Here is a 25103-nt window from a genome sequence, read left to right as displayed (position 1 = left end):
TCATAGCACTTCTAATCTCATTAGTTGTGATAAAATATGAATATAATCTGCCGTGTGGATTTACCATGAGTATCACTCTTCCTGGATTAAAAAAAAAAAAAAAAAGCAAGCGTTGTCATTACCCTTTTCAGAAGATTTTAGCTTTCTGTTTTCAATAACTGTGCCCTTTCTGGGAGAATGAAGCACTTTTTTGGGGGTAACTTTCCCTCTCAGTCATACTAAGACCTTTCTTAATAATTTTCAGATATGAAGGAAATCTTATTTGTCCATAAGCTCATTCATTTCCTCACACAGCCATCACAACCACAGTGCTGCTTGGGCAGAGAAAAGTGGCTGAGAGACCATAACACAATGTTTGTTACTTGAAAGCTTCTGCAGAAGTATTCAGATTCATATGGCATAATAATCTCTGTGGGTTTTAATTAAATCTACTCAGCAGGCTTGCTCTGCCAAAAAGGCACCTTTTAGCTGTGTATATTCTCCTTTGAGAATAGCTGTGCAGGGCAGTAGTGTCTGTCATCAGCCAGTTGTTTTAATTATTTCCAGTTTTAATTGTATTGGCTTTACAACAGTATGGCTTTTGTGTTTCTGTTGTAGTAGGTGTGTGAATCACACTCTGCATCAGGCAGACACACAGATCCTTTCTCTGTTGTCTTAGAGAAGCAGTAAAACATGTAGACTGGCACAGAAACTCAATTCCTCCTCCCACTTCCCTTGGATTCCTGACAAATGGGTGAAGCACGGTTCAGTGCTCTGAGAAATTATTGCAAACAAGCAAATAATAAGTATCTGTACACGTTTGTTTAGCTATACTGTGGGAGGAGAGGGAGACAGGTGAGGTTATTGCTGCAAGATCCTATCCCAGTGCTCCCAAATTGAAGGTTTATCTCCACAGGTTTTGGATTTGTGACTGAATCAAGTCCTGTAAGAGTTGCTATGGATCCAGGACTGCAAAAATTATTCCAAGAGTGGTTCAGAATCGACTAGTAGGAAAAGATGTTTATATTTGTTTCTTCACTTGGTGATTCATAACTCCTGCCCTCTAAGGAAAAAGGGGAAGTGCAGAAGAGACACTACTGTGCCTGGCAAAGGAAGATATTTACAAATTACTGGTGATTTTTGTCTTTTTACCCAGGCCCTCCCAGAAGGATTCAGCCTGTGATATCTCTAAACACCTGCTCTCTGCAGCCAAAACACAGAGCACCTTTAGAAACAGGACAATTTAAGATTTAAATCAGCCCCAGAGGGGTCCCTGTGGCCTTGGCGACAGCAGAGCAGCAAGGTTCTGCTGTGCACAGGCACACCAAGAGGGCTTTCCATGACAGAACATCACAACTCTGATTTAGAAGCTGCAGGGACATCCTCCCTGCAGTGAAAGGCAAGCTAAAAATGTGGCTTATTCTTGTTTTGGGAGATAGTGCCACTTCTCTTGTCCCTCCTTTCTTCACTGCATTTAGGGCTGGAGGAGCTGAATCTCATCTTCAGTGGCCTGAGACAAGCTCTCCTGGTGCTTTGCACTTGTGTTCCAGCAGTTCTTAGTTCTCCACACCTTTCCTCTGTATTCCATGTCTTGTTTCCATCCTCCTCCACACAATCCTTCAGTGGAAAAGGAAACTTTGGGGGGTTTTTTTAATTAAGAGGCACAGCTCCCTCCTTGTACAGCACATGTGCACGCCAGCTCCACTCCTGCTCCACCAGCGAAGCAGTCACTGAAATTTTTCTTCACTGACTGCATTGCCTGCAGCTGGTGCTGGATTTGTAATTCCAAGTTCTGCTGTCTGAGGATATTATTGAACAACAAAGAGCCTGAAAGTGCTGCCCAAAACTGTGTGAGACTTTGTAAAACACAATAGGATTATAACTCCAGCCTCACTGGCTGCCTTGCCAGCTCTCTGCCCTGCCAGGAGGGAGGATGCAGTCGTGCAAAGCAGGTGTTTTTGGCAAGTGATCACAGTTTACTCACACAGAACACACTTTCATCACAGTTTCACTGGAATAAAAGCTTCTCCTGTTTCTGGTTCTGCTGGCATAAAAGCCTGCTCTCAATTCTTAGAATTATTTGTAATATTCGGACTGGGCAAGGCACAACTATCAGACTATCATCTCAGTTCTGATGGGGCTGAGACTTAGCAGTGCCAAAACACAGTGGTATAAGGGGCAGTACTGTCATTTCCATGGTCTGGTCTTGTCTTTTTTCATTCAGCTTAGCTACATCTTTATACCTGCTTGTCTTTCCCAGAGCTGGATCAGTATTATGAACAAATCATGTAACCTTCTAGACTGCATCCACTTTCATATATAGGAATTTTAAAAAGACATATCTAAGCATCTAGGCTTATTTTGCAGAAAGAAAATACCATTGGCATTTTTATTGTTTTTAAGCAGATAATGACTGCAGAGGTGACCCAGTCTCTGAGACATGAGCTAGGTTTACTCCTAGTCCCTTTCAATTCCAAAAGGGAAGTTGTCACTTAGTTTAAATACAAAAGTTCTCCACTGAGGGGAAAAAAAATTCACAGGGGTTCAGAAGTAACCTTCACTGGTTTTACTTGTGGAAGTACTTTGAAGGTAGAGCACACATCTTGTGCCATGGCGCAGGGGTACAAACTGGAGGTACCCTGCTTTTCCTAGGGCTCTGCTCTCCCTCAGCACAGGGAGGGTGTGTGGAACCATCAAATACAAAATACCATCAAAAATTGACACCCTAGCCAAAAATCCTGGATCCTAGAGCAAAACATAGTCTGTGACTCATTAGGAGTGCAAAAGTCAGGGTAGAATGTGTGGCTGCTCCATCTTTAGAAGTGTCCAAGTCCAGGCTGGACAGGGCTTGGAGCACCCTGGGATAGTGGAAGGTGTCCCTGCCCATGGCAGGGGTGGGACTGGATGGGCTTTAAGGTCCCTTCCAACCCAAACCATTGGATTGGAAAACTCTTTGTGCCATCTCCTGTGTGCTCCCATTGCTGTTACCTCCAGTCCCTGGCTGATGGATCTATGGATAGATCTGCTGAAAAAATCCAGGGAGAGAAGGTGATTTTTGTTTGCAGCAACCTCTTATAATTTTTTTTTTTCTAAATTAAGTTTGTCTGACTAGTTGGTAGGCAAAAATGTTCATGATGCTATAGGTCCCCTGTGAAAAAAAAATGTGAGATTCACACCTTTTGTTTTATATTTCTGTGGTTTATTATCAAAGCTGTACTTCCACTTTCCCATAAGGTTTTCAGTTGAAGCTTAAGGTGGCATTTTTAATTTACTGAGAGTTTGAATGATTGGGCTGCAACTAAGGAGCAAATTAAATTGTAGCCTTGCAGCCAAAGCTAGTGCATGATCTTTAAAAAAAAAAAAAAAAAAAAAAAAAATGTTGGCGCTTGCAGGCAAAAGAAAAGAAGATAAAAACAACAAGAGAGGCTTGTTTGTTTTAATTGGAGCCATTCCCTCAGACTGATAATTTTGAGGCAAAAACTAACTGCATTTTGTCTTTGATGTAGAAACAACTGGCTGTACTTTTGAGTTAGAGAGCTTTTTCTCCTGGAAAACTGCTGCAGGATATTTGGCTTGAACAGGTGGCAAAACACCACATGGAATGTGCACGCTCTGCCTGGTCTTATTTTAAGGGAATCTTGTCTTTCTAAAATTTTTAAATAAGGATTTTATTTTATGCTTCTAATGGTTTTAAACCAACAGCTTTTATTCTCCATGAGACTTGGGCATCTTCTGTGACTGTATTATAAAAATACTTGAAACAGAATAAATTATCAAATAAGGATGATTTAAGAGTTAACATCAACTCCTGTGTGCCAGTGAAGTTTTTCTCCATTAAAACACAAAGAAAAGTTAAATGCATTTGTTTCTGAGGAAAAGGCGAAATATTGATCAACCTTTGATTTATTGCAATTGATCTTTTACAACACAATAACCTAAAAAGGCTTCTGAGACATCCCCCACACTCTAGGTATTCCAGGGCTCAGAAACCACCATAAATAGGTGACTGAAAATCCTTTAATAGTCGAAAAAAATTAAGACATAAATAAATAAATAAATAAATAAATAAATATTAATAAATAAATAAACAAAAGGTCAGAGCACTAGCAAGTTTGCAAAATAAAAATTCCTTTCAGATGTGGAGAGCACGGTGAAGGTGACAAAAACCGTCACTGCAAAATGCAACTATGTTCATTCTTGACTCAGAAGGCAATTAAAAATCCTTTAAAGGTTGCTGTATCATACAAAAATAAAATAAAAAACACAACTGCAATAATAATGGTTGAATTTAATTGAATGTGGGAAATATTTTCGTATCATAATATTTGAAATGCACCAGCAGAGTTTTGTCTCCTGGTGCTCCCAGGGCTTCCAGTGCCCAGCAGAGCTTCTGGCCCTTCACCTTAACCTCCTCCCCCACCTTGGGGACCCCAAAACCCCCACACACACTGGAGCACACCAATCCCCCTTTCCCAAACCTCTCTCCCAACTCCTTCCATCCCCAAGACCTTTTTCCTCTCTGGGTCACACCAAAAGAACTCAAAACTCATCTCATCAGGTTGGGGTACCCCACTCCCCCGGATAAACCCCAATCCCATGACACCTTCCTTGAAAATTACCTGCAGACCAACTTTTCCCACTTTTTTACCCAAAAAAATTACCAGATTTTTGAGGGTGAAAATGGCATAAAAAGGTAATTTATGCTTATTTTTTAGCTTTTATTTCAAAATAATTACAAGGGCTTTTTGCTGGCCCCAAGTTGTTGCGAAAATACCCAGGAATTCTGCCAGGCCTTCCCGTATTTCTGGGAATTTTGTATCCCACTGCCAAGGTTTTGTTATTATTTTTGAGGTGAGAGCTCAGAGATTTGGGGACTTCCCAAGGCAGGGTGGGAGACACCTGCTCCCATGGAGATAAGTGAGAAGGAACTGGGAGTCTCCACCTCGCAGTCTGGGTGGTCAAGAATCCAAGTGGGAATGGGGAAGAAAAAGGGAAGAAGAGGTGGGGAGGGAGAGAGGGGGAATTCAGCATGGAGGGGGGAGACTGGGGAGGGAGGGGCTCAAAAACTGGGGTCACAATGCCTTGAAATTTGGGCTTACAACACCTCAAAATTGGGGAGCATATTGCCCCATGTTTTTGGGTCTCATTGTCCCAAACTTTGAAGTCACATGCCCCCCATTTTGGGGTCAAAACGTCCCAGAATTGGGGGCCAAAATGCACCAATGATATCCCACACTTGGGGGTTAAAGTGCCCTCACTTAACCTCAAGTGTGGGGATCACAGTACCCCACATTTAGGGTAGCAGGACCCCATATTTGTTGTTACATTGTCCCACATTTTGGGGTCTCAGTGTGCCACACTTTGGGGTCACAGTGACTCCCATATAGGAGTCTCAATACCTCAAACCTGGGGATCACAGTACCACATATTTTGGGGCCACAATGCCCTGCATTTTGGGATAAAAAAGTGTCACACTTGGGGATCACATTGCCCCGTACTTGAGTGTCACATTGTTTTACTCTGGGGTCACAATGATCCACAATGATGCCCAGGCATCACTTTGCCCCAGACTTGTGGGTTATGGTACACCACATTTTGCACATACCACATGATTTAGGGCCAAAATGCCCCACAATTTGGGGTCATAGTGCCTCACTCTTTGGAGTCACATTGCACCACACTTTGGGGTGAAACACACCACACTTAGGGATCACAGTGCTACCCACTTTTAGGTCACATGGCCCCACAATTTGCAGTCAAAATGCCTCATGTTTGGAGTTGTGATGTGCCACACTTGGGGGCCATGTGCTACAAATTTAGGGGCCACAAGTCCCCCTGGATTTTGGGGTCAGGATGCCACATACATCAAAGCTGCAGTTCCCCACATAAGGGTCCCAGTGCCCCACATTTAGGGGTCAAGTTGACCCACATTTATGGGTAAAATATCCCTAACCATTGGGTTGATGACCCCCCCAGTTTTCTGATTCAGCAAATAAACCTCAAATATCACATCCCAAAAAAGCCTTTAGAAGCATTTATTGACTGCTGCATCAAAACCAGCCCTTGGCAATACTATTTTTATATGGGAAAAAGCACTGGGATTTGGATATTTTTGACATGAATTTGATGTATTTCTGGGTTCCAGGGGGTGGATGGGACATCAGGACATTAGGATCCACACAGAGTTAATCCATTTGGAAAAAATCCAGGAAAATGTCATGGATTTGAAGCAAAATCCAGAATTTTCCCAAATTTGGGGGAATTTGGGGTGGATCCACCTATTGGATGGGGTAGATAGGAGCGTCAACTTCCTGACGGATCTGGTGGTAGATGTTGCTGGAAGAGAAAGAAATTAATGATTTTGGGCATAATTGGGTCAGTTTTGGCAAAAATGGGGAAGCATTATGCAAAATGGATTGTTAATGTGCAAGTAATGTCAGCATTATGTGTAATGGCCTGATTTGGGGGAAAGGGGCTACTTTTGGGGGGGAAATGGTATGTACTATGCAAAATGGCTCGTTGGGAAAATGATTTCATTATTGGGCAAAAAAAGTCCCCTTATAATGCAAAATGGCTCATTTTTTGGCAAAGCAGTTGCTTACCCTGATCGTTCCCACAGGATCCTGTCTCAGTCGCTGCGGATGAAACCAAAGAAACTGGAAAATTCCTTCCAGGATCTGCCCAGCCCCTCCCCCACTGACAATATTGCCAAATTTCTGAGTGGGAAAACACAATTTTTCTTGGATTTTGGAGCAAATAAATTAGGAATTACTCACCATCCAGCAAAATCCCGGGATTTCCACATGTCCACCACTTCTCCAACACTCTGGGCATCACGTCCATCTGGAAGCTTCAGGTCATCTCTGGGGCTTCCGTTGAAATTCCCACAGGGGGCACAAAGACGAGAGGCCAGGGCTGAGGTCACGGTGATGGTCGCCTCCCCATTCCGGGTGATGGTGATGGACATCCCGGACCAGTGGGTGATGGTGACATTCTCAGGGGAAGATGCCACAAAGATGGAGTCAGAGATGGTGGTGGGGGGCCGGGTGAAGAGGCCATTGACCTGGGGATATTACAGAAAATTACATGATGGAAAACCAGTTTGTTCTTGGGCAGAGGGTTGGCTAGAGCCAAAATCACTCTCCTCTTTTTTCTAAAAATGGCTCATTATTGGGCAAAATCTCTCCACATCAGACAAAGTAGGTCACTACCAGGCAAAATCTAGAGGGATTTTTGCCCAAATCTCTCTAGATTGACCCGAGCCACCCCACAGCCCCTCACCTGCTCCACTCACCCACACCTCCATGTCGCTGTTGACGCTGACAACGCCCTCGCGGACAAAGACGATGGCAGCCGTGGCTGCGGGGACATTCATGTCGCGACAGTCGCTGACCTCAACCACCACCTTGAACCAGTCAGGCGCGTTCTCATCGCAGAGGGCTGACACCTTGTAGGTGCCACTGGCCAGCAGGGGCCCGGCAGCACCATCGAAGGTGGCCAAGGTGGCTCCAGGCGTGACCTTGCAGTGGCCTTCCCGCCTGGCACACGCCTGTGCCCCATCACGGGTGATGCACACCTGGTCCTGGGGACACTGTGTGTCCCGGCACACCAGTCCCCGTGATGGGTGACAGTGGCATTCCTTGGAGCAGTTATTGAAGGTGACAGTCTCACGTGCCTGGAACAGGAAATCTCACAGGTTAAGCACAGTCTCCTAATTTCCTGAATTTCAAGGGGAGAAATCATAGAGAGTGAGAAATTCAGGTGGGTTTGGGGGACTTTGGGCAGTTCAACCAGTTAATGGCAACTTTTGTCCAGCTAATCACAATTTTTTTTTGTGTTCTTTGTTCTTTTTTCCCCATTAATTGTTCCTTTTTCTTCATTAATTATTAATCCATTTTTCCTGGCTACTCCTTTGCTAATTGTCCTTTTTCCCCCTCCGCTAATTGCCCTTTCTGCTGTTAATTGTCCCTTTTTTTCCCCCAAACCCTCTGGAACTTTCAGCACGGGGCAGCTCAACCCCCTGACTGATTCCAAGAGAACCAACCCCACCAGTCCCCAGCCTGGGATGCCACATGTCCCATCACCTGACCTTGAGGTAGCGTCCCCTGTGGAGGCAGCCGCAGCGCTCAGGTGACACGCAGGTGTCCCCGTCGAAGACGAACCCCTCGTCACACTGACACCCCTCAAAGCACCCCCAGGTGCAGGGGGCAGGACCCACGAGGGCAGCACAGGTGAGGTCACAGGTGCGAGTGCAGAGCTCGTAGTGGCTGTTTGGGGGGCAGGACAGGGCTAGGGAAAAATGGGAAAAACCCAGTTGTTGGGACAATTCCGAAACTGAGTGGGGTTTTGATCAAAATTTGAAGGTCTTCAGAAAAATATGTGGGTTTTAAAATTTGATGGAGTATTTTTCAAAATGGGAGTTTTTTCCCTAGTTTGGGCATTTTCCTCAAAACTTTTTTTTTTTTTTTTTTTTTTTTTTTTTTTTCCTTATCAAAATTGGGGTGTTTTTTCTTTTAATTTTAGAGCATCATTCCAAACTGGCATTATTCCTCCATACTGGAGTGTTTTCAGCAAAATGCTATTAATTTTACCTAAATGGGCTGGTTTCTTCAAAAATTTTGGGTTTTTTTCTTCAAGAAATTTGAGCAGAATTTGAAGGGTTTTAGCAAAATTTAAAGGTTTCCTGCAAAATATTTTTTTCCAAACTGAAGAGGTTTTTTTTTCCAAAATTAGAGGAAAGAAGTGCCAGACTGGAGGGAATTTTTAAAAATTTGATCATTTGTTAAAAATTGTGAGCAGTTTTTTTCAGATTCTTTTTCACAATTGAAAAGTTTTAATCAAAATTGAGAGAGAACTTTCAAAATTTAAAGGAATTTTTGCATAATGGGAGAATGTTTTTTCCAAACAGAAGGGAATTTTTCAAAAAACCACAGTGAATTCTTTCAAAAATAGAAGGCTTTTTTCACTTTTTTTAGGGTTTTCATAATATTGGAGGGTATTTTCTAAAACTTGAAGGAATTTTTGCAAAACGTGAGGATTTTTTTGAAACACAGGGGAGCTTTCTCAAAATTTGAAGCAACATTTTCCAAAATGAGGAAAATTTTCCCCAGGTGGGGAAAATACCTTCCAAAACTATTTTTCCAACGCTTGAGGGATTTTTTTCCCACAAAATGTGAGGGGGTTTTTTTCCTGGAGAAAAGGTAGTTTTTGAGGAAAAGAGGACCTGAGTGGCAAGATTCCTCCTGACTTACGGCAGAACTCCTTTGTCCTCCACGCTCTGACGGTTGCGCCAGCGGCTTGGCAAGCGGCGGCGTAGGCCTGCAGCGCGTGGCACAAAGCAGCGCGGTCCCCGCTGGCAGCACAAACGTCATGGACGCAGTGGGTGAAATATTCCACGGGGCTGACACGCGGGTGGCACTCCCGGAATGGCCCTGCCGCGTCACGGATGATCCCGCAGGATCCGTTCCTGCCGTATGCCTCCTCGTTGGCGACGTCACACCTGCTGCACGTGCTGTCGTCGCAGCCGTCACCGCATGCTCTGTTCTTCTCTGGAACCTTCCAAGAGGTGACAAATTCCTGGGTGGTTCCCGCCAGTGCCCCGCTGGGCAGACGGAAGTCATCGCTGGGGTCCCCGTCATAGTCACCGCCCAAGCCGCACAGCCGGCCGCGGTAGACGTCGGGGACCGTGATGAGCAGGAAGGTGGCTGTGTTGTAGAGGACACGGACTCCTGCAGCAGTGTGGAGGATGATGTTATTCCCTTCTTGGCCAATGCGGAGGTTCTTGTCCTCTGTCACCAGTGGGAGGGTGTAGCGCTCCGAGTCCACCTGGTATGGGGATAAGGTGACACGCGTGACACTTGGAATAGACCCAAGTCCATAGTGACAGGGTAGCTGTGGAGGGAAGCACCCACCCTCCTTATAATCATGGCATCACCATGGGAATCACTGGATCCTCTCCACAATTGACATTGTACCCATGGATGGACATCACCACCCTCTTCATCACCACCACATCACTATGTGGGTCTCCAGACTTACCGTCACCTCCCACCTCCGTCCCCGCTCCATGGTGACGGTGTACCCGTGGATGGATACCACCACCCTCTTCATCAGCACTGGGCCACCATGACTGCCTGCCTCATGCTCCACCAACACCGTGAAGTTGACCAGCCGTCGTGCCGGCTCACACACGCGGGCCAGGACGTAGGTGCAGGATCCCGGGACGTTGAAGGTGCGTCCATCAAAGGTGACATAGTGGGGGTCTCCTGACACAACCAACCGACCATAACCAGTGGGGTAACATCCCAACACCCCATCTTCCACCCGGCACTCCTCGTGGGCGCCACAGAACGCCTCCTGGCAGGTCACTGTGCCGTTAGCGCCGCAGCGGCAGCGTTCTCGGCACGAGGGGTAAAACTCTGTGTTCTTCTGGTAGTAGCGACCGTGGTACTCACAGCCACACTCAGACTCCGGGACGCAGTCGGAGCCACTGAGGATATATCCCGTGTCGCAGAAACAGCCCTCTGAGCAAGGAGATGCAGGACAGGAGGTGGGGACGGAGGGAGTGTGGCAGGTGGGCTGGCACGGGCTCCCACAGAGCTCATAGTGGGAGTGAGGGGGGCAGGAAAGAGCTGGGAAAAAAAAAATAAGGAAATAGGGAGTGAGAGGAATATCTGAAGGGAAGGGGAGTCCCTCAAGGAAGGAAGGACAAAAGGAGGGATGGAGGAAGGGAGGGAACGAAAAGGGAAGGATAAGGAGGGAGGAAGGGAGAGAAGGAAGGGAGGAGAGGGAGGGTCCCATTTGCCCCCACCCCACCCACACTCACTGCAGAACTCTGCCGTCCTCCACGCCTCCACAGCCACCCCGTGATTCTGGCAGGCGGTGACATAGGCAGCGACACCCTGACACACCGTGTCGCGGTGCCCCTTGTAGTGACAGGCATCGAAAGCACAGTCCTGCAGGAACGGCTCCGGGTTGATGACACGGTGGCACTCTCGGAAGGGTCCCTCTGCTCGGGCGATCACCCCGCAGTACCTGTCCCCGCGGTACGGCTGCACCTTGACCGCGTCGCACACCGGGCACTCCGCGCCACAACCAGCCGAGCACCCGGGGACATCCCCCACTTTCCAGCTGTCGCCCAGCTGCGTCTCATGGGAGGCGCGGTGGCCACCAGGGGTGACAAAGTCATCGTCGGGGTCACCATTGGCGTTGCCACAGAGGCCGCAAACGGCACCCTGGTAGGTGGTGGGGAGCAGGACACGGGCGTAGCTGTACCAGTCAAAGGTGACAGTGACACCAAAGTCGGTGGTGACAAAGCCATGCACGCCGCGGTAGAACACGGAAAAGTGGGGGTGGGTGAAGGGTAGGGACACAAAGGTGCCGTCCACCTGTGGGGTGGGAAGGGGAGGGAGACAAAGGGTGGAGAAAGGAGGGAATAAGCTTGAAATAATAGTTTGGTAATTTTATGTACTGTATTTTTATTTATATTATAATTTTATTTTAATTTGTCTTCTATTTTTAATTCTATTTTTTCTTTTTACATTTATTCCTTCTTACTGGCTTTGATTTTTATCTTTATGCTTTTTATTCTTATTTACTTTTTTCAAATTTTTATTAGAATTATTTTTGTATTTTAATTCAGTTTTAATGTATTATATATTTAATATAATTTGGGGTAAAAAATTGGGGAAAAATAGAGTTCGGCAGGAAAAGGGAATTTGTGACAACATGTTGGATTTAGAGGGGAAAGGAGGATTGGCTGGGAAGAAAGGACAAAACGTGAGAAAGAAAATGGAATTTCAGGGAAAATAGGTAATTTGGGGGACTAGGAGGATTCGGAAAATAGGGTTTTTAGGGCAAAGAGGTGATTTTGGGGGAGAAAAATAGTATTTGAGGGATAAAAGGGGGAGTTGAGTGAGAAGAAGGATACTTGGGCAGAAAAAGAGGAAAAATTGCAGACAAAGGCATTTTAGGGGAGAAAATGAAACTTTTTTGTGAAAAGGGGATTTTACAGGAAAAAAGAACAATTTTGAGGGCAAATTGGGGAATATTTTGGGAAAAGGGGTAATTGGAGGAAAATGAAGAGCCATTTGGGGGTAAAAGGGAGGAGTCCAGGAGTATAAAGTGGTACTTGGTGAAAGAAACATATTTGGAGAGATAAAGGAGATTTGAGGGATAAAAAGGGGATTTGGAGAAAAAAAAAAAAGGTGTGGGGGGGGAATCTGGAGGAAAATGGAGAATTTAACATTAAAAATGGTACTTTGAGGGGAAAAAGGAATACTTTGGGGGGGGCAAAGGTAATTAGAATGAAGAAAAAAAGGGGAATATGTGGGAAATTGGGGGTGAAAATAATTTTTTGAGGGACTTTGGGGGTGAAAGGGATTCCTTGAGGGGTTACCCACCTTGACCTTGCGTGGGTGCTCCTGGCTCATGCTGATGACACTCCCATAGACCTCCAGGTTGACGGTCTTGGTGAAGGACACGGCTCGGCTGCCGCGGTGGTTGTTCTCCACGGTGACATTGAAGGGGACCAGGGCAGGCTTGGGGATGCAGAGGGCAGCGAACTGGTAGATGCAGGAGCCTTGGAAGTCAAACCTCAGCCCGTCAAAGGTGGTGTAGTGTGGGTCACCTGTCCCGATGCAGGTGTAGTGCTTGTTGGGCGTACACCTGGCGATGCCATTTGCCGTGACACACTTCTCATGGGATCTGCATCCCCCTGGCTTGCAAGTCACTGTCCCTGAACCCTCACAGCGGCACCGCTTCTGGCAGCTCCCACCTTCCCAAAATTCCTCATGAAGCTTGTAGGAGCGATTGTTGTGGAAGCAAGCAGAGGCTGTGGTGCTGGGATTGCTAGTTGCCTTGATGCCTGCAAGGGATTTAAGAGTCTGTGAGACATCATACAGGGATGGACCTCAGGAAAGCCTCAGTGGAATTATTTTAGAGAGAACCAACCAATGCAAGACTTCCCTGTAATGGAGGTGTTGGTTACATTGACCCCTAGACCAAATGAGAGTTCAAGATACACTCCACATAACTCTCAGGAAAAATCTCAGCATAATTCCATTCTTTGGGCAGCTGGCGTGAGATCAGGTAGATTTGGGGGTCATTCCTTCCCTACTGGTTTTGTTGGTGCCATCAAGGGTTGTGGAATCCATGAGACACCAAGCAGGGATGGCGTTCAGGAAAATGCTGGTATAATTCCATGTGTTATGGACACCTAGGGTCAGAATAGCTGGATAGGTGGATTTGGGGATGTTTCGGAGTGAAAAGACACATTGATTGTGTTGATAGCTACAACCATTGCTCTAGGCTAATACCCACAGCTGAGTTCTCACAAGGATCCTCTTCTCCCTTCCCCAAGATCTTCACAGACCCCCACATGAACTCACCACACCCCTCTGTGCCCTGTGCAGTCTCCTGGTCTCCACAATCTTCCTGGCATGAGGGATCTCTCCAGCTTTCTGCCCAATCCTCACCACCTTCACCAGGAATACCATTGGGAACCATGGCTTCATCGTCTGTATCCTCATTGAAGTTGCCACAGAGGCCACAGCTGGCCCCAAAATAGCTGCTGGGCACTGCCACCATGATAACCTGGTCCTCATCATAGGTCACCTGAAGCCCAAAATCCGTCTGGAGGATGGTCCGACCCTCATTTTGGAAAATCTGGACTTTTCCATCTTCCAGGGTGGCTGGAAGGTTGGTGGGTTGGTTGTTAACCTTGTGGGGTGGGAAGGTGAGGAGGGTTAAACCTCAGCAGGTAGTTCCCAACCTCACAAAAAGCACATAGGTACAAACAGAGGGAGAAATGATTTTATGAATAATTAATTTTCATTATAAATCAAAATTTTTGCCCTACTTCCCACAGATTCACACCAAGAAAAGCTCAAGCCCCAGATCTGAACCATTTCCTACATCTTCTGAGCTATTCTTGTTTGCACAAAGACCAGGATTGGGAAAAAACCCATTCCACCTGGAAAAATTGATTTGGAATGTAAAAAATTTCCCAAATTCCACAGATGTGGAGGTTCTAGTTATTTTTTAAGGCCAAAATCAATATAGCAATGATTTATCCTCTCATGCTATTTTTTTGGTGCTGTTCCTTGTTTTTTTGAAGGTCAGGCTCACCCAGAAATTTTAATCCACTTGGAACAAATGGTTTTATTGGGAATAATGAACCCGACACCTGGGGAAACTCACCTGGACAGCCTTGTCCTCACCGGCGCGGATGGAGACGTTGTAGGCGTAGACGTAGACATTGGCCAACGGCTTCTTGGAGTGATCCTGGCTCCGCTGCTCCTCCACGGTGAAGGGCTCCAGGGTGGGGTCGGCCCCGCAGTACCTGGCCAGGGTGTACCTGCAGCCGCCGCGGGGGGACACGGAGGCCCCATCAAAGGTGTGGTACTGCAGGGATGGGGAGCCCGTGCAGGTGCCCAGGTAGTCGTGGCGGCAGGTGGGCGCGCCCTTGTCCAGGTGACAGCTCTCCTTAGGGCGGCACTGCACCTGCCGGCACGGGTCTGCGGGGTTATCAGTGACAGAGGATTAAATTCTGTTAATTCAGTATATTATTGATACGTCTGAGTATACATTTATTTCTATATTTTGCATGTTTTTATGTCTCATTCGTATTTACATGTCATTTTTTTCTGTATTATTTATAAATATCTATATATAATCTCCGTGTTTATTTAGATATGAATTACTTATCCACATATTGCTTATGTATTTCCATCATACAGAACTATTAAAAATATAATCAATGTGTATGATTCTAAATGATGTATATATATAAATTTATCACAGACATCTTATATATATCCTATACTTGTCTCTAATACTTAGATATTTGCTATTTATTAGATGTTTGTAGATAGTGATTTCTGTGTATTATTTATATATTTCTCCATTAGTTCTTATTAATTTATTTAGTATATTACATTTAGGGTTCTTTTTACTATTATTCCTATATATTTGTATATTAGTATTAGAAAAGTATTACTAATATTATATATTATACATTATACATTATCATATAATGTTATATATGATTCTAATACAATGATATTATTATGTAATGCTATTTTTTATTGAATTCATTATTGTCATTTTTATGATTACTTATAATATAATTATTATAAATATTTGTTATGGATATGGATATGGATATGGATATGGATATGTGTTTTGATATGGATATGGATATGGATATGGATATGGATATGGATATGGATATGGATATTGATATAATTGTAGCTAATTTATTGATATCAAAGTCCACCTCCACTCACCACTGTCGCAAGCTCCCTCTGCTCCATAGCGCTTCCCCTGTCCCATCCCAACGTTCCACACCCCAAATGCTGCTGTCTCATGCTCCACACGATGGATTCCAAATCCGCTTCCCAAATTTATCCCAACCCATGAATATTCTGTCCCAGGGATCTTCTCCCACGCCACACTCCCCAACGGCCTCTGGTTCAGCAGTATCCCAGAAGTTTCTGCTGTCTTGGCCACCAGCAGGATGCGGTTGTCGTATCCCTCCAGCGCAACGACGCTGTAGGAGTTGCAGTAACTGCTTATGTCTGGGATGCTGACAAAAAACGGCTCAAAGTTCACCGCTCCGCTGTTCCCACCACTGCCCAACAGAAAAACCTGGACGCCAGCCTCTGACGTGACGAACAAGCCCAGGGGGGATTGGGTGCCGTAGAGCAGCGAGTGGTTGGGGTCTATCTCACGCGTGGTCTTGGTGACTTCACCATGGCCTGTGACACGAGTTGGTTGGGCAGCGGTGATGTAGATGAGGTTGGATTGTCCTTGGAAGGGCACTGGCGGCACAAGGAAGGATTTTCCCCACTGGGTGACAGGGTGGAGCTGTTCCACCACATGATCACAGCGGCTCAACCTGCCCACACAGGTATGACCGCTGAAGACAGCCACGGGCTTCTGTGCCACCACCCGTGTTCCAGAAAGATCGGCTGCACTCTGGATCTGTGCTGCTTGGAACGGCTCCAGCGGGATGGTGAGGGTGGAGCCACGCCGGTGCAGCTGTCCACGGAAGGTGACGTCGGCGTTGAGGTGAATGTTGACTCTGGTGGGCTGATCCCAAGCAGCCACCACAAACTGTGCATTGCGGGTGGGGCCAGGGTTAGGGGTGACCACGTGGTATTCCGTCCCCCACCTATGGACTGGAATAATGACAGCAGAATCAGCTGCCGTGGGTTTGTCGTTGACCATCACTGCGGTGACGGCGGCAGTGGTCTTCACCACCACAGCGTTCTCAAACATTTGGCTTCCCACCATCTCGGCTTGGGGTGGGATCTTCACCAGGACTGGTTGGTTGGCAGCTGCCTGGACCGTCATCCGTAATCCAGGTCTCTTCATGGAGATGGTGGCGGTGGTGGACGGGGAGGGGCCAGTGAGGAGGAGGAGGCGGAAGTCGCTGCGAAGGGTGCGCTGGTCACCGTTCTGCAGGAAGGCCACCAGGAACTCATCACCCAGGTGAAGAGGTGACGTCTCAGAGGTAATGCTGGGGGCATGGAGGAGAGCTGGGGGGATGAAGAAGAGGGGCAGGTAATTTGATAGATTATTGATTTGATGGAGATTTGATCAGTTTGATGGATAATTGGTTTGATGGACAGTCGATTTCATGGATCACTGCTTGCTGAATTATTGATTTGGTGGACTACTGATTTGATAACTTGATCAATTTGGTTGATTATTGATTAATGGATTATTAATTTAATGGGTTAAAGATTAGATAAATTATTGGCTTGATGGACTTTCAGTCTAATAGACGTTTGGTTTCGTTTGCTAGACCATTGATTTGATGGATCATTAATTTAATGGATTATTGATTCAATAGATTATTGAGCCAATGGACTTTTGAGTCAATGGATTAATAGATTAAAGGACTTTTTATTGGGCAGACTGTTGATGAACTGTTAATTTCATGGGTCATCAATTTTGATTTGACAGCTTACTGAGTTTATGGGATGTGGATTTGATTTGATGGGATATTATTTTGGAGAAAAAAAAATAAATTAACATTGATCTGATGAATTATAGCTTTAAAGGATTACAGATTTGATGGACTTGATTGATTTTATGAACTATTAATTTGTTAGATCATTGATTTGATGGAGTGTTAATTTGATTATTGATTTGATTAATTTTTCATACACTCATTCTCCAGGTAGGAGAGTAAACTCTGATTGGGAGAGTAAACTCTGAACAAATATTTAATGAATTAGATTAATCCGTTGGATCATCATTCCCAGGAACAAACCATTTGAAGAACTGCTATTTTGGTGAAAACCCAATTAATTCCCTGGGCAAAAGATGAAGTTTTTGGGCTGGAAAATCCTTCTTCTGGGCTGGAAAACCCTTATTTTGAGGAAATTCATTATTTCAGGGGAATTTTACAGCTTTTGGAGCATTACCCCACCCTTTTTCAACTTACCCCAGAACATAACAGTCCAGAACCATCTCAGGACATCTGCTTTTCCCAAGCTGCCATCCATGATGCTCTGGGTGAAAAGGTAAAAAAAAAAAAACTAGTCAAATTCTCATACTGTTCGAAATCTCACTAGAATTTTCCCAAAATTCATTATTTCTTAACATAAAACTCTACAATTCCCCAAAATCTGTGTTTTTCAGCCTTGTACTCATCTCAAAAATCAGTGTTATACTGAATTTGTCCCCAAAATCTGTTCTTCTCATTCAAGCTATCCTCAAATTCATTATTTTAATTGCATTTACTCAAATATCTGAATTTTATTGCAAAATAAAATTTAAAATAAAACCTGGTGCAAAAATTGGCTTTTGTGGGGGCATTTCCACATGCCTTCCCCCACCATCTCAGCTACCTTTGAATCTTCATTTCCTTTACCTCTTTTTTTCCTTCCCCTTTTCCTCCCTTTTCCTTTTTCCTGTTCTATTTTTCATAATCTCCTCTTTTCCCTTTATTTCCCCCATTCTTTCTTTTGCTTCATTTTTCCACTATCTCCTCTTTTTTCCAAATCCCATTTTTCCATCCAGACCCCCTTTGGGCTTTTTAATTTTTCATCTTTTTTTTTCCCTTTCTATCCCTTTTCCCCCTTTTTACTCTTTTTCTCCATTTTTCACTTCCTTACCCTTTTATCCTGTCCTTCTTGTTTTTCTTTTTCCCCCTCCACTTCCTAATTTTTCTTTTCTTCTCCCCCGTTATTTCCTTTTTGTCTTACTTTACTCTTTTCCCCTTTTTCCTGCTTTTTCCCCCTTTTCCACATTTTTCCTACTTTCCTCCCTTCTTTCCCTAGTTTTCTTTTCCTCCTCATTTTTCCTTTTCCTCCCTTGTTTTCCCTTTTCCCCCTTATCCCACTCTTTCCCTTTTTTCTTTCTTTTGCTCTCTTCTTTCCACAATTTATCTTTCCTCCCTCCTTTTCCTTTCCTTCTTCTTTTTCCCTTTTCTTCTCTCTTCTTTCTTTCCTTCCTTTTCTCCCTCTCTTGTTCCTTTCCACCCCCCTATCCTGTCATTTTCTCCTCCAAATCCTTTCACAAACCTTCCAATCCCACTGCTCCTAGGATCAGACCCAGGGCTGAGGTGAGGGGGAGGGAGGGTGGGGAGGGTAGGGGGGATTGGGGAGGTTTAGGAATTTTCAGGTGTATTTTCCCACCTTAGGGTCTTTCCTGCCAAAAAAATTATCAATTATTAGATATTCATTTGCCCTTACCAGCCTTTGATCCCCAGCTTAGCTCCGTATCCCCAAAGAGCTCTGTTTTATCCCCAAATCTGTGAAGAAAACACAATCCCAGGACAGCAGATCTGACTCCTCCCTCAATTATTTTCTAATTTTGGCAGAAAAAGGGGAAAGAAAATGACTAATCCAGGCACCCCCAGGGGATGACCCCACCCAATGACGTGAGATAATTTTTGGCCAAGAAAGGTGAAAACAGAGAGAAAAACAGGGGTTTTTTGTTAAAACTGATGTCAAAAATTGGCATTACCAGATATCGAGGTTTTTTGTCCAATGTGTTTTAAATTATTCCACAATGACAAGGAGGTGGGGGAGTAAAAATAGTGTATTTTTTTTGAGAAGTAGAGGGTGCAATTTGGGTAAAAAAAGAGGAAAAGGGGGAAAAAAATGGAAGGGGAAGAGGGAATTTTTTTAAAAATATGCATTTTGTGGGCTGAGGAGTTGATGGGATCAAAAGACCCAGGCCAATGGCAAGAGGTGCACCAAGGGGCAGTGCCAAGTCCTGCCCTTGGGTCACAACAACCTCTGCAGCTCCAGGCTGGGGCAGAGTGGCTGGGAATCTGGGAATCTGTCCATTATAAAAGGCATGACAGCAGCAAAACCTGGGCCAGGTGCTCCAGGTGGCCAGGAAGGCCCAGGGCCCGTGGGCTGTCCCAGCCTTAGTGTGGCAGCAGGAGCAGGGCAGTGACTGTCCCTGTTGAAACCAGTTTTGGTTCTCTCATGGTAATAAAGACACTGAAAGCCTGGAGGATGTCAGGAGAAGGGAACAGAGCTGGGGAAGGGTCTGGAAAACCAGGAGCGACTGAAGGAGACTCAGCCTGGAGAAAAGGATGATTGGAGTGACTTTAGCTCTTCCTACAGTTACCTGGAAAAGAGGTTGCTGCCAGGTGGGAGTGAGTCTTTTCTCCCAGGCAACCAGCAGCAGGACAAGAGGAAATGGTCCCAAGCTGTGCTAGGGGAGGTTCAGGCTGGACATCAGGAGGAATTTCTTCACAGAAGGGGTGATTTGGCATTGGAATGGTCTACTGAGGGAGGTGGTGTTATCACCATCCCTGAAGTGTTCGAGAAACATCTTGACGTGGCACTCAGTGCTGTGGTCTGCTTGACATGGGGTGTTTAGTCAAAGGTTGCATTTGAGGATTTTGGAATTCTCTTCCAGCTTTAATGATCCTGTAATTCTGTGACTAGAAGTCAAGGGTAGGGAGGGATAAAGTTGTGTCTTGTATATTTTGTGTATCTTGTGATGTCCAGGTGTGTTGTAGTTGCAGCATTTTGGGGGTGTGTGCCAAGCTGTCTGTTGTGGGTTGTGTCTCTTGTGCACACGGATGCCAGGTGACTTCATATTGTGCAAGACTCCAAAAATTAACACCCAAAAAAGGCCAAATTGGATAAATTCTGTCACATTTCACCCCAAAGCCCCTCAGATCCTATGCAGCTGTGGGAACAGTGAGGGTGATGGTGACATAAGTGTGATGACTGCACCATGGGTGCCATGCAATGACAAGGACATGGATAGTGCAATATCTTGGCTGAAATTTTATTGCTCTGATAGAGGTTGGCATGATCTTGATATGCACAGTGGCTTCATCGGTGATAACAGTGGCAGTGGTGATATCCCTCTGCCCCACTCCCCTCAATTCACCTGGAGGAGATATCAACAGTCCAAGAGGAACAGCCACTTTCCACCCAAATGCCCAATACCCCACAAAAAAATCCCAATATTCCCCTCAGAATCCAAATTTTCCTCACAAATTATCCCATATAATCCCCACCTTTCCCCAACAAACTTCCAATTGTTCCCCAAATACCCAAATTTCTCCAGTTCCTAATTTGCCCCTAAATCCTCAACATTCCAACCAAGTTTCCCACTATTCCCCCCTGAATTCCTAATTTTCCCCAGCAAATCCTGTCTTCCCCTGAATTCTCAGTGGTCTTCCCACAGTCACAAATTATTCCCCCAAATCCCCATGTTTCCCCCCACTCATGAATTTACTCACCAAATTCCCACTTTTCCTCAAAATTCCCAGTTTTTTCCTCCAACTTACAGCCAGCAGTTGTTCAGCTGGGGGGGATCCACACCTGTCACCTGGAAGTCATCCACCCGGAAGACCCAGCGTCCCGGGACCTTGACGTTGGAGGTGGTGGTGATGTTGATGATGGCATCAGTCTGGGATCCGGGAATGTTGTAGAAGTTGGTGTCATCACCGCTATTGAATCCTGCCTGGAAAATAGAGTGGGGGAAGTGGGCAGTGAGGAGGACTGATCCCATCCAAAGTGGGTGGTGGGCCCCCAAAATTATTTTAGGATATGAACATATTTGGTATTGCCCAGAAATGATATGGACCAATCCATGACCATCAGTATCATGATCATCATCTCCAGAAGAAGGGTGGACTACACCATCTTCACCATCATCATCATCATCACCATCACCATCATCATCACCATCACTATCATCATTACATCACTATCATCTCCAATACCTGGGGTGGGCCAACCTCTGACCTTCATCATCATCATCTCCAGAAAGGGACAGGACAACTTGATCTCCCCAAAAATGTTGTGGGCCAATCCTGGACCTTCATCATGATCATGATCATCTTCATGCCCAGGAAATAGGATGGGCCAATCCCTGACCTTCATCATCATCATCATCCTCAGAACATGGAGTGGGACAACCTCCCCCTTCTCCTCCACCCTCCCCACCTACATGTGCTGGGGTCCCCCCGAGTCCCGTTTCAGCGTCCCCATCACTTGCTGCCCCTGTGGTCCACTGGATGTCCCAGTAGTTGAGGATGATGTAGAACATCTTGGAGTCTGTGGTCAGCACAGCCTGGAAGGTGTTGCCCTATGGAGAAAGGTCACAGAGGTCAAGGCTGAGTCATGGAGGTTGTGGGTGGGTTCTGGAGGTCAAAGAGAGGTCGGTCAACAAGGCCACCAAGTGGGACAGCAGGAGGCAGTGAGTGACCTTCATACCCCACAGACCTCACCTTTTCAGAGATGGAGCCATAGTAGGCCACGTGGTCCCAGGTGGCCACCAAGGCCCAGGTGGCCGTGAAGGGGCTTTTGGGGAAGTACTGTGTGATGTGCTGGCTGATGGCCTCCAGCAGGGCTGGGTCGGTGGTCTGGCGGTAGAAGATGTCCCCACCCAGCACGTTGTCCACATCGGCCCAGTAGGGAGCCACAAACGGGCTCCCGTCCTCCAGAGGGAAGGGGTCAGGGGTGTACTGCCTGACGGGCTCGTTGAAGGAGATCACCCCATTGTTGTTCACCTGGAGGCGACACCAAGGAGCTGGTGGGTGCAACACCTTGACTTGGGTTGTGGAGTCCTAGAGATGAACCTTACAAGCACATCATGAACCACCACCCCAACACCTATCAACACCCCAAGACCCACAGCCCACAGGTCTCCCCCAAAACCTACCAACCACAGGAACCCTCACCCACAGGGCCCCCAACACCCAAAGAACCCCTCAACATCCAACAACCTCCCAAGGCACACCACACACAGGACCCCCCTCAAACATCAGATCCATAGAACCCCCTAACAGCAACCACCCCCAGGACTTTCTGGAGACTCACCACCCACAGGACTCCACAACACACACCAATCCCCCCGAGACCCACCCCTCAAAGACCATCAAAAAATCCACCACCCATGTGATCCCACAGTGCCCACCAGCACACCTCAAGATCCACCCACCATGGGACCCTCCAAAACCAACCAACTGCCCCAAGACCCACCAGCCATATGACCACGAAGGACCACACCACCACCCACCACTGTCAGAACCCCTCAAGCCCCTCAACCCCCCCAATACCACCAGCCCCCTCAAGATCCTCCACCCATCTGAAGATATTTCAGTGTCCAAGGGTAAAACCCACTACGAACTCAAGAAGGGTTGATCTTGGGGAGACACACACAGTAAAAAAACTAAGTAGAAACGGAGGGAAAATCTGGAAAAATGTAGGAAATTCCCAAAAATACGGAATTTGGGGTGACCTACGAAGGCAGTTTTGTAGGTTTTGCCATAGAAGGTGAAGGGAACAGAGAGGGTGATCTCCTTGGATGTCCCATCATCATGTTTGGGGTTGGTTTCATCCCCCTGCTGTGGTCCGTAGGGATAGAGCAGGGATCCTGTAGGAAAATCAGGATTTGGGAACTGCCCCCAAATTCCCACCCAATTACATGGATTTTGGGGTGTAACCCAGCAAATTTGAGGCTCCCATGGTCTTGGTTACCTAAAAATGGTTGTTCCTTCTACTGGGTTTTTGTGGTGAAACTGGGGTGAAAGGGAATGCCCCCAGTGGAATTACATGGAGAACACATGGATTTTGGGAGAATAGTGGGAAAATGGTATGATGTGGGTGGGAGAAAGTTTGTTTTAGGTGGAAATAATGTTTTTTTAGGGCAAAGCCCCCCAAAATCACCTTTTTCAGATAAGGTTTTGGTGTCCACCATGGAACCTAGAAAAGAAATAGCAGGGAAAATGAGTTGATCTATCATTTTTAGAATAGGGACAAAAATGACAACACTTTTGCAGAAACAAACATTTACCTAAAATCAGGAGGAAGAAAGCACTAGAGGGTAACATCCTCGACCCTAAAATAACTGCAAAAAAGAGGAAAACTTGAAAAAAACTATGAGTATATTCAAATAAGCAAACCAACATCCCCCCCACCCCCCCCCCACCCCCCACAAAGAGGTGATTCAGTAAAATGAAGTTCCAGAGGCAAAAAAACAAAAACAGGTCAAAACACCAAGCACACACTTTTCCCAGGAATTCTGTGTTGAGGGCTGTGTGTATGTGAGGCATTTTTACCATTTATTAAAAGAATTGAAGTATTTGAAAAGTTGGCTTTTTTATTTAATTACAGTACATTTGAAAGTATTATTATAATTTAATTCAGGACATTTTAAAATCTGATTTAATTTTTAAAAATTCTAATTTACTATGATTGCATTGCAACCAAAAATTTCATTTAAGTGAACATTATTTAATTTCATTTCAACTGTTAATTCTAAATGCATTGGTTTTTATTTAATAGAGTTTTAATATGTATGCTATTTTTATTTCTCTTCTATTTATTTGGGTTTTTTTTATTTAACTTTAATTGCATCTTCAGTTTTTGCTATTTGTGTGAGTGAATTGAAGATATTTTTCCCCTTCTGTGCTCAAATTCAGGATTTTTTGCCTTTTTTCTGAATAAAATGAGGATTATTTACATTTTGTTCCATGCATTTTAAGGCCATTTAAAGGCACAAATCTTCCCTAAATGCATGAAAAATCAGGATTTTAAAGAGACTGTATTCCAAGGAATGACCAAATCCCAGCAGAATAAAAATTCTCTCACCTGGATTTCAATGAAGTGAAGAGCTGCAGCCTGAAAATGAGCTCAAACACCCCCAAATGCTGGATTTCGCCTGGTCCTGCTCCTTTTTTATCAAAACAAAAGATAGAGAAACATCGAATTTGCCAACTTTCCACCCATCCAATCTCTCTGAGCTCTCCCAGGATTCTTTAGAAAGGGAAATGTAATCACGTGTTGAAGATTTAATAATGTGTTGGGGATTTTGGGCTCCTCCTGTTTTTTTTTTTTTGTTTTTTTTTTTTAAGCACAGTGAAGACATTTTTTGAATAATTTTGGGGTTCTGGAGACACCTCTGGAACCCTTCTCACCTATGTAGGGGGTTTGCCCCTATCCAAACTTTCATCCCCTTATTTAATTAAAAAAAAAAAAGTCCTTTAAAAATTATTTTTAATTATAGATTCCTTTTCACATTTTTATGATGAGGAAGAAAACAGATTATCCCTTTTTATTTGGGATTTTGAGGATTTTTTTATGCTATTGTGAGTCTAAGAAAAATCTTTATCATGTATTGTGGCCTTTATTTTTCCTAGGAAGAAAAAAGAAGTCCTTATACACTGGAATTCTACTTTTATGAGGAAAAAACCAACCATTTAAACCACCATCATTTTTAGTGTGGTTATTTTTTGTTTTTTCTAAAAGGAACTTAATATTTCTGTTTTTAGGGATTTTTTTAAGAGGAAGAAACCTTTTATTCTCTTTATTTTAAGGAAAAATTATTGTTCCTTATATACGTTGCATTTTTAAAGTATTTTTTTCAGGAAAATTTTTATTATCTCTCCTTTTTATTTCTTATTTTTCTAAAGGAAAACTCCTTCATTTGCTTGTATTTTAAGAAACCTCATTTTTCCCAGTTCCAGATAGTTTTTTTTTAAGCTCTTAAAAGTTGTTTTGTCTTGGTTTTTTTGTCCAGAATCTGGGCTGGGACTTCTCCAGAATCCTCAGCTGGGACTTCTCTCATTAGTCTTCGGGGGAAAAAAAAAAAAAAAAAAAAAAAAAAAAAAAAAAAAAAAAAAAAGGACA

General features: G+C 44.8%; 2 protein-coding genes across 4 annotated transcripts; both read right to left on the bottom strand.

The window, feature by feature from the left end:
- Nucleotides 1-5997: 5997 nt before the first annotated feature.
- LOC130265248 (IgGFc-binding protein-like) lies at nt 5998-18823 on the bottom strand. 2 transcript variants are annotated; one of them, XM_056514169.1, is made up of 14 exons: nt 18687-18823; nt 17435-17501; nt 15267-16520; nt 14179-14495; nt 13368-13698; nt 12381-12844; nt 10805-11366; nt 10018-10610; nt 9231-9804; nt 8069-8268; nt 7274-7654; nt 6756-7042; nt 6582-6614; nt 6233-6315 (listed from the first exon to the last, which is right to left on the bottom strand). In XM_056514169.1, exons 2-13 carry the CDS (start codon nt 17493-17495, stop codon nt 6608-6610), a joined length of 5031 nt encoding a protein of 1676 aa, XP_056370144.1. In that variant the 5' UTR covers nt 17496-17501; nt 18687-18823; the 3' UTR covers nt 6233-6315; nt 6582-6607. The 2 variants fall into 2 exon arrangements, with proteins under 2 accessions (XP_056370143.1, XP_056370144.1); XM_056514168.1 differs by lacking the exon at nt 6582-6614 and having other exon boundaries at nt 5998-6315; nt 18687-18813.
- Nucleotides 18824-20233: 1410 nt separating this feature from the next.
- On the bottom strand, nt 20234-24243 carry LOC130265249 (sushi, nidogen and EGF-like domain-containing protein 1). 2 transcript variants are annotated; one of them, XM_056514170.1, is made up of 8 exons: nt 24066-24243; nt 23269-23322; nt 23142-23177; nt 22718-22848; nt 21701-21982; nt 21421-21558; nt 20756-20931; nt 20234-20352 (listed from the first exon to the last, which is right to left on the bottom strand). In XM_056514170.1, exons 2-8 carry the CDS (start codon nt 23303-23305, stop codon nt 20349-20351), a joined length of 804 nt encoding a protein of 267 aa, XP_056370145.1. In that variant the 5' UTR covers nt 23306-23322; nt 24066-24243; the 3' UTR covers nt 20234-20348. The 2 variants fall into 2 exon arrangements, with proteins under 2 accessions (XP_056370145.1, XP_056370146.1); XM_056514171.1 differs by having other exon boundaries at nt 23269-23340; nt 24066-24242.
- Between the last annotated feature and the right edge of the window lie 860 nt (nt 24244-25103).

Source organism: Oenanthe melanoleuca, chromosome Z, assembly GCF_029582105.1.
Source record: "Oenanthe melanoleuca isolate GR-GAL-2019-014 chromosome Z, OMel1.0, whole genome shotgun sequence".
Lineage (NCBI taxonomy): Eukaryota > Metazoa > Chordata > Aves > Passeriformes > Muscicapidae > Oenanthe > Oenanthe melanoleuca.
The sequence above is the reverse complement of the archived record's forward strand: the minus strand, read 5'-3'. Positions and strand labels throughout refer to the sequence as shown.

Coding starts and splice junctions, on each gene's coding strand:
- LOC130265249 (XM_056514170.1), bottom strand. CDS start 23,305: ATGTTACCCTCTAGTGCTTTCTTCCTCCTGATTTTAG. Junction 21,983..22,717: donor AAACCTACAAAACTGCCTTC/GTAGGTCACCCC, acceptor TGTCGCCTCCAG/GTGAACAACAATGGGGTGAT. Junction 21,559..21,700: donor ATGGCTCCATCTCTGAAAAG/GTGAGGTCTGTG, acceptor CTTTCTCCATAG/GGCAACACCTTCCAGGCTGT.
- LOC130265248 (XM_056514168.1), bottom strand. CDS start 17,495: ATGGATGGCAGCTTGGGAAAAGCAGATGTCCTGAGATGGTTCTGGACT. Junction 16,521..17,434: donor CTGGACTGTTATGTTCTGGG/GTAAGTTGAAAA, acceptor TCATCCCCCCAG/CTCTCCTCCATGCCCCCAGC. Junction 8,269..9,230: donor GAGGACAAAGGAGTTCTGCC/GTAAGTCAGGAG, acceptor ATTTTTCCCTAG/CCCTGTCCTGCCCCCCAAAC.